At 44.6% G+C, this 16,032-nt stretch overlaps 1 protein-coding gene across 1 annotated transcript in view; it reads right to left on the reverse strand.

Moving 5' to 3' along the window:
• LOC134070623 (protein shisa-6) overlaps nucleotides 1-15,665 on the reverse strand; it is a 53,616-nt gene extending 37,951 nt beyond the window's left edge. Inside the window, exons 1-3 of the mRNA XM_062527017.1 lie at nucleotides 15,106-15,665; nucleotides 13,156-13,316; nucleotides 9,191-9,289 (exon numbers count right to left, since the gene is read on the reverse strand). Of these exons, the coding sequence (XP_062383001.1) occupies nucleotides 9,191-9,289; nucleotides 13,156-13,316; nucleotides 15,106-15,653 (808 nt within the window). The 5' untranslated portion in view covers nucleotides 15,654-15,665. The remainder of the gene's footprint in view (nucleotides 1-9,190; nucleotides 9,290-13,155; nucleotides 13,317-15,105) is intronic.
• Nucleotides 15,666-16,032: the final 367 nt, after the last annotated feature.

Below are 16,032 nucleotides of genomic sequence, written 5' to 3' on the forward strand. Positions count from 1 at the left end.
TGGTCTCCCCCCCGCATAATAGAATGGCAAATTCCAACCCCAACCCCCCCCCACCCCCCAACCCTTCTTCTCCCTCTCCTCTCTGCACACTAAAAGGCAATCATTCCGTTTGTGCTCTTTCACAATGGCATCTGAAAATGGTTATGGGAGTGGGGGAGTGGGGGAGTGAGGTGGGGGGGGGGCAGAGGAGAGGAGAGGAGGGGAGAGGAGAGGAGAGGAGAGGAGAGGAGAGGAGAGGAGAGGAGAGGATGACACAAGAAGAAGCTAGCGAAAGCCCTTCTGCTAGCATCCACTCCCACACCCTCCATATGAATAATAGATTACAAATGAAAACTAGAGTTTGCCTCGCAGGTGGCGAGCCTTACGTATTTAAGGTCAAGGCAGCAGGGGCGCTGCTTTCTTACTCACATTCCCTTCCTCCAAGAACAACTTCTTGGTTTCTTTTTTTCGTACGCACATCGAGGGGGTTTTGCTGTGGTTTTTTTGGACAGATACTAAGGAGAATACTGTATTTACAAACCATCCCTACCAGAATCTGAGCTCATAGTGTGTGCAGTATTAAAGCACAGTTTGAACCTGACAACATGTAAGCAACCCTTGCTAAGCCCATTCAGCTCCGAACAGGACTTATACACATGGGGAAATGTGTCTGATCTTCAAACAGTGTTTAATACTGATCCACATACAAGGATAGAAAGCTGCGAGGAAAGAGGGTTTTGCTGTGTTTAGCTATATGCAGATCACAACTGCGAACAGCTTGGGATTCGAGTATTCAAACTGCTACATTATGCTGTTTGGAGAGACAGATGTAGGGTAGATACAGTATAACGCGAAATCTTGCCTTCAAGAGATGCTCTTCATGCTCTAATATGCTCTTGCTGTTGTTGTGTTCTTGTGGGACGATTTTACAGTTCACAAGTTCATTCTTTCCCACTGACTGTGGCATTGTGGGTAATCTTATCTCGTCTTGTCCCAGGCTAAGAGAGCGAGAGAGGTCTGAAGTGAGAACAACCAGTGACAAGGCACAGTGTATTACTGTCAGCTCGGCTGCCTCACTATACTGCGAACAGAGGGCAGTGTCTGAGCTGTGTGTGTGTTGTTCAGTTCTGGGATCAGTCTAAACAAAACCACTGTAAGGACACAAGCCGGTGCCGGCCTCGACACGATGAGCCGACACAAAATCCCTCACGACGCTCCTGATCCTAGATGATGTCTCGCCGCGATTGAGCACAAGATGGAAATGATCCCACTTCCGGATCCGGATTTGAGTGAGATCCTATCCCAAAAAAAAAAAAAAAACTGCCTACTTACTCCCTGGCTAATATCACGCCTCTCTAGACTGATATTTTGCTTGTTTTGTTATGGCTATTAGAATGTGCAAAAGAGCGCACCGAGCCAAATGATGAGACTGTGTGGTTGGGTTATAAACATAACCCTGAGAGGTGAAGTCATTAGCATACATGCCAGTCTCATTTCAGACTGCAGTTGTTAGCGCTACGCTACCATACCCCATTAAGGTAAGCGATGAAGAGAGCCAGCGCGATTAAAACGCATTATCAGGTCCAAAAGGAATAAAACGATGAAAGTTTTTTCCCCCACAGCTAAACGGGACGACGCCATTCCGAGGTGTTATTAAAGCCGAAGCTCTCGACTGAGATAATTTGACAAATCAATGCCGATACAGTACAAGCATAAAAGGAATGTTAGTTAAATCACAAAGAACACAAACTAACACTCTCTGAATATCATGTCAGTGTGTGTTTGTGTGTCTGTGGATTTATTTGAAGGAGACACAAAATACAGCTGAAGATGTTGCTGTAACAAAAGAAATAGGCGATAAAGTCTTCTCTTGTGAAAGCTGTGGTGCAAGTCAATCCCATACGGATTAAAAGGACCAAGGGGGCCTGAGTTCTACTCTGACCGGCGGCCATGTTCCATACCCACCCCCATCTCTGTCCCTTCTTGTCATTCTTCACTGCCCATATCCAAAAAAAAGCCAAAAAGACAGAAATAAAGCCAAACCCCAAACAAATGTTCTTTAACCAGTCCTGAGGGCCTAAAGTTGCACTTAAGTGCCATTAAGTCTGGAGTAACACACCATTTCTATTCTACCCTTCCTTGCATTCATGCTGAGTCTAATCTCAAGTTTAATTCTCACTATGGTGTAAAGGCAGAGAATATGCGGTTTCCTTATCTAACTATGTTACACTACACTTCACAGTTTACTTTACAGCATACAAAGAATAGAACAAGGTCAATGCTAACTGAAGCATAACCCAGGATCCTCAAAGCAAAGATATTCCCTTTTTTTTATCAGAGGATGTTCCATTCCAGTTGAGATTGGTAGTGTTGGCTACACATTTTAACATGACATAAAATATTCCTCAAAGATAATCATTATCAATCTAGGGAACACAATTTGCAAGAAACTGCACACATTTCAACCGATGCATAAAAAATCTGCACTTACTCTAATTAGCAGCCACACATAAATATATATATAAAAGAAAACAGGGACAGTTGCCTCTTTCCATAGAAAACACAGCCTGAGTGATGTTGCACTTTAGTGGAGTAGCCTGCCCAACATCAAAGTGTTCCTTCCTTCTTTGTCCTCCATTTTCTCCTGACTGTCTTTGAGCTGGTTGGAGGCAGAAGAAAAAAAGGAACACAATTTCTGTGTTTCTTTTTTTTTCTCTCTGCGTGCCGTGTTTTTTTCTTCCTCTAGTGTGTGTGTGTGTGTGTGTGTGTGTGTGTGTGTTTTCTCTCTCTCCCTCTGCCGCACACCCAGTTGCAAGACAAATAGCCTGGCAGCTTCAATTGTTTAACACAGGACACCACAAAAGACCATTGATGGGAGATATGTACTACAACTGTCGCACACTCTCTCCCTTCTGCGCCGTGTTATGTGCAAGTCGTCGTATTTTCACTTGAAGTTCTCTTGATTGTAGATTCTGAATGGGAAACGGAATGCTGAGCTGAATTGAACATGATTTGAAACAAACAAAACATGGTTTGCCTATTAAAAAACCTCTGTTCAGAGTACCTTCTTGAAGTATTGCATACAAATACTTCATATGCTCAAAGAAATACGGTCTCGATAGTGCCTCAAAATGCAAATTAGTAATTAAGTGGAAATTAAAACAGCGCAATCTATGTGATTAAATTGGTAGAAAAAAATCAGTTACTCCATAACTCTGACTGTCGAGAGAGGTATTCACCTCCTCAAAATCAGTTAACAGCAGCAGAGTTCTCATCCAGTGCTCTCTTTTTTTTCCGATCGGTGATAGCATCAACTCGTTATTAAGAACTTCACTCTTTTTTAATGGGTGCTCGGACTGCTCGCGAAGCCTTTCGCTTCAGCCTCGTTGCGAGAACATTCAAATGGACTCGCGAGGACTCCACGGGGATGCTTCGCCAGCCGCCTGTCTCCCTCGCTCTGCCCTCGCCAGCCTCCAGAGTAGAGGCGAGCGATGAGGCCTGGTCCACAGAGGCCTCAAACGTCCATGATCCTAATCGCAATCGTTGGCGCTGATGATGAGCCGTCGAAACCATAAAAACCGTTGGATATAAGAACCTACAGTTTTTGTTTAAAAAAAAAAAAAGATATATGAATATACACTGTATGTCTATTAGAAATGTTCTTACTCGAGAGGATACTGGTTTTAAACCTTTCGAGTCGAAGAAATCTTCACCCACGTCCTGCTTGGTGTTTTTAATTGAAAAGCATCAGAGCCTGGTGGTGGAGCCCAAGTGAGTCATCGAAAGGCGCTGAGTGTACGCTGGCATATAGCCTTCACTCCTGTTCACTGGGCGAGCCAAACGATCCAGCTAGTTTCCATGGTTGCTTTGTCCGCATCGGAGAGTCAACAAACGCACCTCCGAAAATACTGAGTTGGGTTGACAGGCACGAGTCATGCGAAGCAGTGAAGTGCTGGCATTTCGGTCCCACTCTGAAGTTTTTTTTTGTTTTGTTTTTTTTTTGGACTCGGTCTTCAGGTATAGCAAATATTAGTGTAAGCAGAAGTGCTGTTTCACATGTACTTCAGCCTGAGGCCAAAGTACTGGACACCTCTCATACCACAGAGTATTGAAACAGACAGTTGAAACGCAACAGCAAGCTGAAAATTGAGCTTACATACAGCATTTCCCCCAATGCAATGGAGATGGGGATGGTGGGTTACATTCCCTCTTGGTCACCAGAGGAAAGACTCTGACAATCCCCAACCTCTCTCTCACACACACACACACACACACACACACACACACACACACACACGCACGCACACACACACACACACAGACTCAGAGATCTTCATCCTTGCATATGATGTGTTCACACATTCAGACGACGCAGCCAATAGGTTTAGCTTGATAGGGAACTGTTCTGACTGCAGATGAGCCATCGTTCTGTGCAAAGCGGTTTTAGAAAGAAACATGCATGAACAAACCGATATTCTTATCAACGCTTACAAAAAAAACAAGAAATAATGAGCAAATGGACGTGGAAATCCAAAGACAGACGTGAGTCACCACAGCAATTACACTGGATGTGAATAGAGCAGGAATATTACTTGTTATTTTTATGAAGACGAACCCAGGTGTCCTATTTAGCTTTGTACACCGAGAAAAAAAAAAGCCGGCAAACCAACAAGCCAGCCAGTCATTCAGAGCATAACTAATTACTTAAAATCCAATCCCGTGCTTCACACGGGTGTCTTCAAACAACATGTCAATCACGGCAACACGTGTATTCAAGAATTAATCTGGCTATGGCACTGGGAGACAATGGCAGGCCATCACAGCTGCAATAGAAATCGCACTCTTCTGAATTGATGGGATGCAAACATGTCAGTCGAGGAGTTAAGCTTTGTCAAAACCAATTACCTCCTCTTTGAACTCTGCACCAAGAGCACAGCGTACAGAGTTACAGCAAACTGACAATCAATGTGTGTTTTTAAGCAATAGCGTCATGATTGGCTGCGTCACACATTTGAATATATTCATCAAATCGGTATGTCTGCCAACAGTGGGAGTTGAGCAGATTAATACGTCCGTGGGAATTTATGAGTTTGCTCCTAGAGCAAAACCAGCGTTTTCCTTCCAGTACATAAAAATGGTCTTAAGCAACAGCAAGACACACTAAGGTGACATCTGTAAGCATGATTGAACAGTCTACAAAACCCTTTAACTATAATGGTCTTGCTTCAAATAAAATGTATCCCTGGTAAATTACTCACTGTTCTACCAACACAGAATAGAGAGCGGGAGCCTTGTCTTGTCATGTAGCCTACACAGCCTAGCGAAAGCAAGTCTCCCTCATTTACATTTTTATCTAAAGACCTGTTTAATCTTTCCTCTTGAAAACCCCCAGTTTTACATACACTAACCATAGGATATACTCCACACAGATGAATGTGTACATAACATCACAGGGCGTCAGTAAACCAGCTATTAGTGAGGTAGAGATGCGCACTAAGATTAACATTTATCTGCAGGAGCGAGCGTCGGACCGGCACGCTGTTTTTTTCCGCAGCCTTATTTATGAAGCGTTTCCGCTATTGGAAAGATGATGCGAGCGGTAGCCGCATGCTAATGGGGGGAGATGTGAAAAGAGCGTCTGTGTGTCTCTTCGGGGAGCTGCTCCATATTCACACAGTGCAGCAACAAAGGTCAGAACCCCGCAACGTAGCCAGCTGATCGCGGAAACTTTCTCCTTCCTCGGCAAAAGGAGGGAGGGACGGGAGGGGAGGGGAGGGGGGTGGGGGGGTTCTGAGATGGACTGTGTGATAACAAGTTCCTGTGTAAAAGTGTTGCAAAATGGAAATATGTTTATAGTAGGTGTGTGTGGGAGGCGATGGGGTGGTGTGTGTGTGTGTGTGTGTGTGTGTGTGGAGGGGGGGGGGGGGGTTATGCCTCTTTGGTGGTTCAAGCACCATGTAGCCCAACTGGAGTTCATGCTCGACTGGTGACTGTTTCAAAAATCTGAATATTAGGCTGTGATTTGTGCGTGTTTGCCTGAAAATGGTAACAATGCTCATGACATTCAAACAGTCGAAACAAATGAGGTTTGTGATTTATATCGCACTGATTGTGGCGCAGTGACTCTGTGGGATACGTGACTAATGCTTACGTATCGCCCGTTAATGATGCATGCAATCCCTCGGAGGTTCATCATCAGACAGTTCTAGAATTTCATCTCATCTCCGCATCAGAAGGTTCTAGAATTTCGTCTTTTTTTCCCCTTCCATCAAGCTCCGATTTGGCGACAGAGCACGCCAGGGTTGCTGCATCGTCTCTGTGCGCAGGACTTAAGAGATAGCTCAGCCTTCACACACCGAGGTGGACGGGGGTGAACTTCTTTAAGGTCGAGGTGCAGTCTTCGTTTGCTCAGCCATATGTGAAGCTTGCAGCTGGCTTAGTACGCAATATGACCTCGCCGCGTTGCTCCGGGGAGTAGATAACAATGTAAAATCTTGCATCATAATTAGGCACCAGAACAGAGGCTTAATTATTTAGCATCCATTTTAAAAAGTGATGTTGTAGAGAGAAAAAAAAGACACTTTTCAGTGCCAAAAAAAGAACTTAAATGGAGCTGGGGCGAATTCTCACCGCAGTGTGTGTGTGTATCTGTATAGCACAGGCAAGTTGGACTAACCTAAATATGCATGTTGGCGTTGCTTGTTATTCACTTGGTGTTACATCAGCTATATCTACAAGAACGCGTGAGTGCGCGTATCAGTGGCAAAACTATTCCAAATCCAAGCCTGACACAAGTGGATAATTGACAGTTTTACTACCGCTTTTGATCCAAAAGTTTTCTAAGAAGCCGATTGAATGCAAAGGAAGACGACGAGTAAGAGCACAGTATGAGAGAGAGGAGGTCAGGGGAGGGGAAACAAGAGGTGGAGATTTTTTTCCCCACAAACTGAGATGTCACGTCAGCCATTTAAAGTCCCTGAAGAATCTCAAAACACAAGCTGAATCGGTCAGATGTTGCCCATGGATGGACCTGTGGGGGCTGAGGGCTATTTTTATTTAAAGTTGGAGGGAAAAAGAAATGTGTTGTTGATATTTTGAGGAACTCAGGAGTTCAACCTGAGCCGGAACGATGGAACGCCGCAAAAACACTAGCGTAATGTTTCTCAATTCAGCCTGTCTGACTGGGTCACAGTGACTCCTGGCAGGCGCGGGCTCTGAGGGACTAGCCAGGCCATTTGTTTCCTATGCTTAGAACGGAGAACAGAGCTGGAGGCTCGCACCAATATTCTCAATACTCATATTTCATGAGCGGCAGACAAATATAGCTGCTCCTTCCATTCTCCCCACCCGCCCCCACCCCCCGTCCATTCGCTTCCACCGTGGCTGCACATGAGCGAATACGTCACGCTGAAATGGGCAGTGAGGAGACAAAAACAAACCGAAAAACGACAAAAAGAAGGACGACATTGAAAAAGAGAACACTCACACACACACAAACACACACACACACAATTTGCCAGAGAAAAAAAATTGAATTCGAGGCTGATGTGAGGTACTTTTGGGGGGGGGGGGGGGGGACAAAATATCACAGAGAGACAGAGAGTCCAACCCTGCTGTGAGGGACTTTTTTTTTTTTTCATAAGGGAGGGCTGCTGGCTGGGTACTTCTGCACGAGTCTCCAGCTACCCTCTGTGGCGAGCCAGATCCATAATCTACATGGCCCTCCGCTAAGAGAATCTCTTGATTTATACGGCCTCCTCCAGATACAGAGAGCACTCCAATCACACAATAAATGCTTTATGGGCGAGCGCCGACGCCAGCGCCGCGCAAGTGAGCCGCAATATAAATCTGCCGGCCAACAAATATTTACTGATGACATGTTTACCATTTCAGGCAATTACACAGAATCACGCGTGTATTGACGGCTTGGCGGCCATTTGCATACGCATCTAATAAATCTGCAGTCAAGCCCTTTTTTTTTTCCTGGCTCCTCAAACGTTCTTCCACCTCTCTCTCTTTCTCTCTCTCTCTCTCTGTCTCCCTTTCTCTCTCTCAAAAAAGGATTAAAAACTCTCAACTCAAAGGCGAGACATAAAATGGGAGATCATGGGAGAAGCCGCTCATTGTCTGTGTGAATGAGTTATCGACATGGGTCTTGGCCAGCCATCGGCCCTGAGGACACACGGGACACATAGATGCATACTAATGAAACCCTGGGCAGTGGGGAGGAAACACACACACACACACACACACACACACACACACACACGTGACACCACTCTGGAAATGAGTGTCTTCTTTGTGGGTGAGTGGAGATTCCTATGTGCCAGGCTCTATATAATTAGCTTGAGGAACTCTAATGTTTTCATATACATGCAAATCCCTCGGGTGACAAGATGCTGATTGAAATCATGACCATTAGCATTGTTTTTTATGCCTTTGTCTTGCCTATAGCTCTTGTCCTAGCTCTTGTGTGGGAGAAAGTGTTATTGCATATTCATGACTGTGGCCCTTGAAGATAATGCTATTCATTCTACCTGGCTTGTGATGCTTTGTAATGCGCTCAATTTGTCAATACATGTGTTTCATTTCAGCACATATTCAGCATATACTGTACAATGAAAGGCCTGAACATTTTTGACAAAATGAAAAGCTAAAAACATATTTTTGCTTTCTTTACACTGATAATGTGGCTGCTAATCACTATCCACTATCCACAAAGTGAAGTAGAATACTGAAGTGCAGTCACAGGACAATATGAACAAGGCAATATGTTTGAAGACAGGTTTGTACAGTGACTATACGACCAAAGGAAATATGTTTTAGCACCACAATTTTCCAAGCCTGTAAGATCTCATTCAAGGGGGAAAAGCAAGAAAACATTATTTCTGGAGGTTATAAAGTCACTGTGGAAAGACATAGCTTCCTTTTTGTCTAAGGAACAGTATGAGTTACATCTAACATTTACAGCCACTAATGGACAATGTTTCAGAGGCCCAAAGCAGTGGTATCCAGGAAAGCCTTTCCGAGAGGGAGAAGAGAGAGTGAGAGAGAGAGAACGAGAGAGAGAGAAAAAGAGAGATAGAAAGAGAGAGAGAGAGAATAGGAAATGAAAAATGGAGTAGAAGAAGTGAGCAGCACTGCAGACCAGTTGTTCTTGAAAAAAACTATGAAAAGAAACAAAACAAAACAAAAAATAGAGGCACACTACCTTTCACATGGCCTCGGCCCAAGGTCACGAAGCCCGAGGAGATAAAGTTGTGAAGGTCGTGCCCTCCGCTGCGGCTGCTCTCCTTGCCATAGTGCCCACCTGGGGAGGGGGAGAAGAAGACAAGACAATATTGTCAGAGGTCAGAGGTCGCGGTCTCCATGGAAACTCAACTAACCTTCAGTGTCTCAGAGTTTGGGTCTCTGAAATAGTAATGCACCACTGCTGACTGCCGGGAGTCATCTCTGAGGCGTGAAGATGATTGTTGCGATTAAAGATTCTGCCATCGCAAGAACTCCACTGCTTGATTAAGATCTTTACCCCATGGGGCAAACATACTGATGGAATGTTCAGTACATCAAGTCTGTTCGAAGGATCAGGCCAAACAACTTTATATGAATGCAAGAATATTGAAATAAAAAGCATTATATCTTTCTATATACCAAGCCTTTTTTTGCATTAGACTGAGAGAACCTTGTCTATTCTAATCAGATACATAAATTGATGTCTCTATACCATGGGTTAGGGCTTGGGAGTTTGGAAAACCTATTTCATTAATCCATGGATCAATATCACAACTGACAGCGTCTTAACAGTCCCAAATAGGCAATATATCGTCCTGTGAGCAAGCTCCTGACAGTCCAGGTCCTTCAAGACTAAATATAAGTGCCTATTAAAGTGAACCCTTAGGGGCTGATCCATAGTGAAGCATTGACTACCAGCTGCAGTCTAGAGGGGCATGTTTATGTATTTGAAATGATTATAAGAACGCTACATGGAAAGATGGCATGAACACCAGCATCGTTCCGTTTCTGCTCGGAGCCTGGAGGCGGGGTATGTCCACTATGGCGCTGTAGGTCAGTGTTAAGGCTAAGAAACTAAATTAGCCTAGCGAAGATCCAAGGGAACTGGACACAGCGGATGTGATATAGATTCTGAGTACATGGTATAGATAGATCATTTCTACAAGTAACTGGTGTGGAAAAAAAGATTGTAATATTTAGGGGGGGGGGGAGGGGGACTGTCCATATCATTATGGTATTGCCCACTGGCATATCTCATCTTAATTAAACTAATTAAATCATAGTTTAATAACCAAGGCACAATTTCATGCAAGCAGCAATGATCTCTTGGAGCAAAATCTGAAAGAAAAAAACATTATGCATACGCACACATACTCTCTCTCTCTCTTTCTCTCTATCTCTCTCTCTCTCACACACACACACACACACACACACACACACACACACACACACACACACACACACACACACACACACACACATACACACAGACACACACATACATATGCAATAATCGCCTCGAGCTGTGTCAAAGAATCTTTTTTCAAACATAGAGCGCTTACATTTCTTTGCATTCTGTTATATCTTAGTTCATTTGTCAGTTAATTAGTTTACAACCAGCAGTCTGGGCCAAGTATTTGTAAATCATAAAAGCAAGCTATTACCAGAGTCAAACATAGGTTACATTATAACCACATCACAAATCAAGTTCTGCAATCTCATTCCTCTTCACCAGTTCATTAGTAATTGCCAAATGTAAATAAGTAAAGCCAAATCCTGAGCCACCTTCCCAAGAACTCAAGGAGAAGATCCATGATTCCAATCCTATACACCTTTTTACCAAATGAAGCGTGCATGTAGCGTTGCATGTAGTGACTCAGACCAAGCCATCCAAAGATCCCGTAGACAAGGTTCTTCAGAGGGGCAGATTAAATTGAATTGACCGTTAAGCTCAAATATCTACAGACCTCCGTGAAACCGAAACTAAATCACAGACTCCTTCTTTAAGGAGCTGAAGGGCATCATATTGGCAGGTACATGTGATTTTGTTTTAAAAACAAAAAGGACAACACAGCTGCACAACTTCTGGGGGGGGGGGGGGGGGGTCGTTCTATAGTGTGTCCAAGATACTGTAGTTAGGCTCTGGTCACCCCATGACTATTTAGTCCAATGACCAAGGCAGCGACACTGTAAGATGGTCAGTGTGATTTCAGCTAAGCCCTTAAGCCTATACCAACAGAGGAGCCTAGACTGGGCCTTTCACATGCATTACATCACCACCCACATAAGCAGAAAAGAGGAGAGATGAACTTTGTTTGTTGTCATCTTAACCCAGTACAAAGCTTGCACACTTGACTCGTAAAGTGAACTCACAAATTTAGAATTTCTCAAGTCACAAGCCAAAACAGTTCTTTCCCCAGGGGCTCCCAGAGCGGCGTGGAGCTCACTTAATGATAGCCCGGCCCTGACACTTCTCAGCGCATTAATATGCAACGCACTCTGTGTCGTAGTTGGCTCTCGAGATATTCAGTATGTATGTTTGCGAGTTACTGTGGCTGTGCGTGTGTGTGGTGTGTGTGTGTGTGTGTGTGTTTGTGTCGAGATATTCAGTATGTATGTTTGCGAGTTACTCTGGGTGTGCGTGTATGTGGTGTGTGGTGTGTGTGTATGTGTGTGTGTGTGTGTGTCTATCTATACATTGGCAGTGCATAGGACTGCAGAGCAATTTATACACAAATTAAGCACGCTTTGCCAGAGCCTGTCAGTGTCTCTCACGTCCACACGGAGAGTGAGACTTGAGGGAGCTCCAATGCAGCGGCTTCATCTACTGCAAGCCAATTGTGACCAGGGGTTTCTGAGCCTGATGCCTGACCTGTCCCAGGGATGACCACACAAGGGCATGCAGAACACAGCACACTCGGCATAAACACACACACACACACACACACACACACGCATACACACACACACACGCACACACGCACACACACACACACACACACACACACACACACACACACACACACATACAGTACAGTACATATACATACACGCGCACACACACACACACACACACACACACACAGAAAATGTACAAACACAAACACACCAGCAGTGTCTATTGACTTCAAATATAGAGCAGGCTCTAACAGAGAAGGGCAAATGTTTCTCTCTTTTTCTCCCTCTCTGTCTCTCTCTCTCTTTCTCTCTCTCTCTCTCTCTCTCTCTCTCTCTCTCTCTCTCTCTCTGTACACACACCTGCTGACCAAGACCAAATTTCAGAGACAAACTTGGATAGTGGCCGAAACCAATGAGGCATACTGACACCTGGGACCGATGCTATCTGCTTGCCGGTCACTTATTCATAATCTCTTGTCAGGTCACTTCAACACCCACCACCTCTCTTGCTTCTCTAGCCTCTGTGTCTGGCTCAGGCTGTTTACTCTCAAGTTGTGTATTTATTTACTGTAACACTGAACTCAAAGGAGATATGTGTATATTGCTGTAAATATATATACAAACATACAGTATACAGTATATAACTATAAATACAGTATATTGACATCAGACGTTTACAGTATTTATTTGTCTTGGCTTGGTAAAACTACTCTAAGAAGCATTTGTTCTGACTTTGTGTCATGTCTATATGATGGATTTAGGCAGGGCCTCATATTCAGATACAACGCAACATCCATCCAGAATGTATCAATGCTGAAGATGTGTATTACTGGTACAAATAAGAGGGTTCTTTCGATGCTGTAGTTGCAAAGGAACGTGTGACGTCAAGGGTGAAAAATGCGTCAGTTCCCGCACTGAAAATATGTTCTCCTTCCGTCATGCATTCTCCTTCGTCTATGTTACATTTCGTTCCTATCAAATATTCGGGAGTGCATTTCCCAAAAGCGGTCGTGCAACCGTTATTGTTAAATGGTAGTCACTGTTGTTCCAAACACTCTCTCTATCCTAGTTATTACGGTGGTTACGTAACTACGCTTTCAGGAAAACGCGTCTCTGAGTTATAAGTGGTCTTTCGCTGGGGCACTGATGAGCTAAAAGGAATCCAATAGGCAATACGTGCCCCCAAAACAGTTTGTATGAACCCGGCGTCATGCATCATCTTACCACACAACGCCATGGGATGCGGTGTTCTCAACAGCTACTTACTGTGGTTGGACTTTGACGTGTGTACCGGGGTGTAATGGTTCTTGGATCCCGTCCTGGCTGGCGTGTTGTCTTTGGGGGAGCTGTTCATGGCCGCAAAGTTCTCGCAGTCGTACTGCGAGATGGGAATAGGTCCTTGTTGCCTAAGGATGTCTGCGAGCGCTCTGGGAAGACAAAACAACAAGACACTGTTTATTTCTTTTGGCTGTGTTGACTGAGGCGGCGCCATATATTTGCCTTGCCTAGGGTATCATACTGTATGTGTGTGTGTGTGTGTACTGTGTGCATGTGTGTGTACTGTGTGTGTGTGTGTGTGTGTGTGTGTGTGTGTGTGTGTGTGTGTGTGTGTGTGTGTGTGTGTGTACTGTGTGTGTGTGTGTGTGTGTGTGTGTGTGTGTGTGTGTGTGTGTGTGTGTGTGTGTGTGTGTGTGCGTGTGTTCCTCCAGTGGCTCTTAAGAGGTGAACACAGTGTGCGGTAGATGAGTCACTCTTGAATGTTTCCTGAGTCGCACCAGGTGTACATAGTGGTGACCCTCGGGGACTGTAGAGGAACGCAGCAAAAAAAAGAAAGAAAAAAAGAAAGAAAGAACACACACACACACTCACTCACTCACTCTCTCTCACACACACACACACACACACACACACATATACACACTCACTCACACACACACGCACAGCACATTACGACGGCCTAGAGTAAAATTTACTCCGCCAATGTTTTGGGCAGAAAGACAATTGGATTACTCTTGCCCCTGTTACTCTGAGAAGCCTTGGCGAGGCAGAAATGTCAATAGCATACATGCCCAATGAGCCTGTGTGCTTACACAGTGGCTGAGCGCAGAAAACACACAAATAAATGTCTTGACTTTACTCTGGCCTCAGCTGATGGCTTGTGACCCCCCCCCCTTCCACCGAACTGTGACATGTTTGAAATCGAAGGGAATTTATGCAGAGCCCATTTCTGCCAACCTTCATCCAAATCCAGGAGTGCTCCACCAGGCAAAATGGAATCAATTCTGTCCTCAGACAGAGGTTAAGGAGAGCATGCAGTCACCAGGTACCCTCTTACATTTCCAGTTTGCTCTTGGCATTACATTGAAATGAAAGACCTCTTCAGAACATAAGAGTCCCGTTCCAAAATTCTTCCACCGACAGGCTTGGAAGTGTAGCCTTAGCCTACCGTTTTTAATCCACCCAAGATCTATATTATATACCATATACTATAAAAGCAGTGGCTATGGATGCTGTAACTACCTACCTACCTCTAGCCTATTAATCATGGGAGGAGCTTTGAATAACAGCTCTAGCTTACGAATGTCCATCTACAGGCATAAACTACTGATTGAATAGGTCAAACACCCACAAACGTGCCCTAATGCTGCTGTGTGCAAGGGGCGGAGAAAGGAGGGTGGGTTGAGTCAGGAGAAATGGGTGGGTGGCAATTTTAAGACACAGTAAATGGACACATTTGATGAAAGGGTACCCGAGAAGCTCTCTGTCACAGCCAATGATGGAGGAGACTTCTCCTGATGCACACCTTACCACCCTTACGTATAATTCAGGGTGGAAGAAAAAGGGAAGAAAACTATCCAAGCTGTTGTCTCGCCAAATCATGGTAGAACAGGTCTATAAAATGTGGACATTCAATAAATCAGAGAAGCACTGATGTGCCAACTGGCATTTGTACAGTAAGAGATATGTCTGTGACAATTTGATGGCAGACAGGTAGGAAATGTCAAGTTCAGGACTTAAAAATGTCAAGTCCAGACAATAAAACCACATAAATAACCTCTCAAGACAGAAGGAGATGCCTTTTGCGGCTTCGTTTGCATTATCACAACATGTGAAAAACAGCTGTTAAGAAACGTTGTCACTTTAAGATATCACTGAAGATCAAATGACATGGATAGTGCAGGACATTAGCTGAAATCAACACAAAATGTATCTCACCTATGGATGTTCATCTCCTGAGGGGGTTGATTTGCTTTGTCATAAGCAACTTTCACTGAAACTCCAAGAACTATGATGAAAGCTATGACACCACAGGTAATATAGACCGCTGTATTCGTTTGGTCCATACTTGGGTCGTAGGTGTCTTCTGTTGGCGCGGGAGCCGGCGTTGACGTTTGGTCCCATTTTGGTTTTTGGTAATTCTTGCAGTTTTTTTGATCTAACCGTTTGTATTTGAACTGACAACAAAACCGCAGATAGCATGTCCCGCAGCAGTAGTGGTGGTCGGTGTGATTGCATGCAAACTCCTTATCAAACGCGCCGCTCACGTCGTAGTAACCTCGGCAGCTGTCAAAAGTGGCCTCCACTGGCAACTGGACTTGCGTGATCCGCTGTATGGATGCGGTGGGTGCCACCGTGCTGTTCACTTCCTTAGGTTTCTTCTTTGGCACAGGCTTTGTCCTTTTGGGGACAGCGCAGAGCACGTTCAGTGGGTCCAAATAAATTAGCAGAAGCAGAAAGTGCTGAATACCCATGGCTTGTTTCATTTAATGCTTGTCTTGGTTTGCCCCTCTCCCCTTCTCTCTCTCTCCCTCTCTCGTTCTATTTCTCTTTCAATCTTTCTCTCCCTCTCTTACTCTATCTCTCGAAGACGCCCTTTTGCTTTTGTCTTACCCGGGCAGGAGCCCTATCCTATCAGGCTGTGGCAATTCTGACATCCGTGGGTCTCACGATTACCCTCATCCCCATAGCAGCATTTCGGACAGGACACAGTCGATTGCACTGAAGAAGCCATTAATTCAATTAGAATAGAATGCCAGTGATAGCCATCGCGGTTTGGTAGATGATTGCGCAGGGGTCGGTTACTGCGCCGAAGGACTTGAAATGCGCTGCGCGGGATAGTCTGATGTGGAAAGACCATTCATT

This window comes from Sardina pilchardus, chromosome 22 (assembly GCF_963854185.1).
Source record: "Sardina pilchardus chromosome 22, fSarPil1.1, whole genome shotgun sequence".
Lineage (NCBI taxonomy): Eukaryota > Metazoa > Chordata > Actinopteri > Clupeiformes > Clupeidae > Sardina > Sardina pilchardus.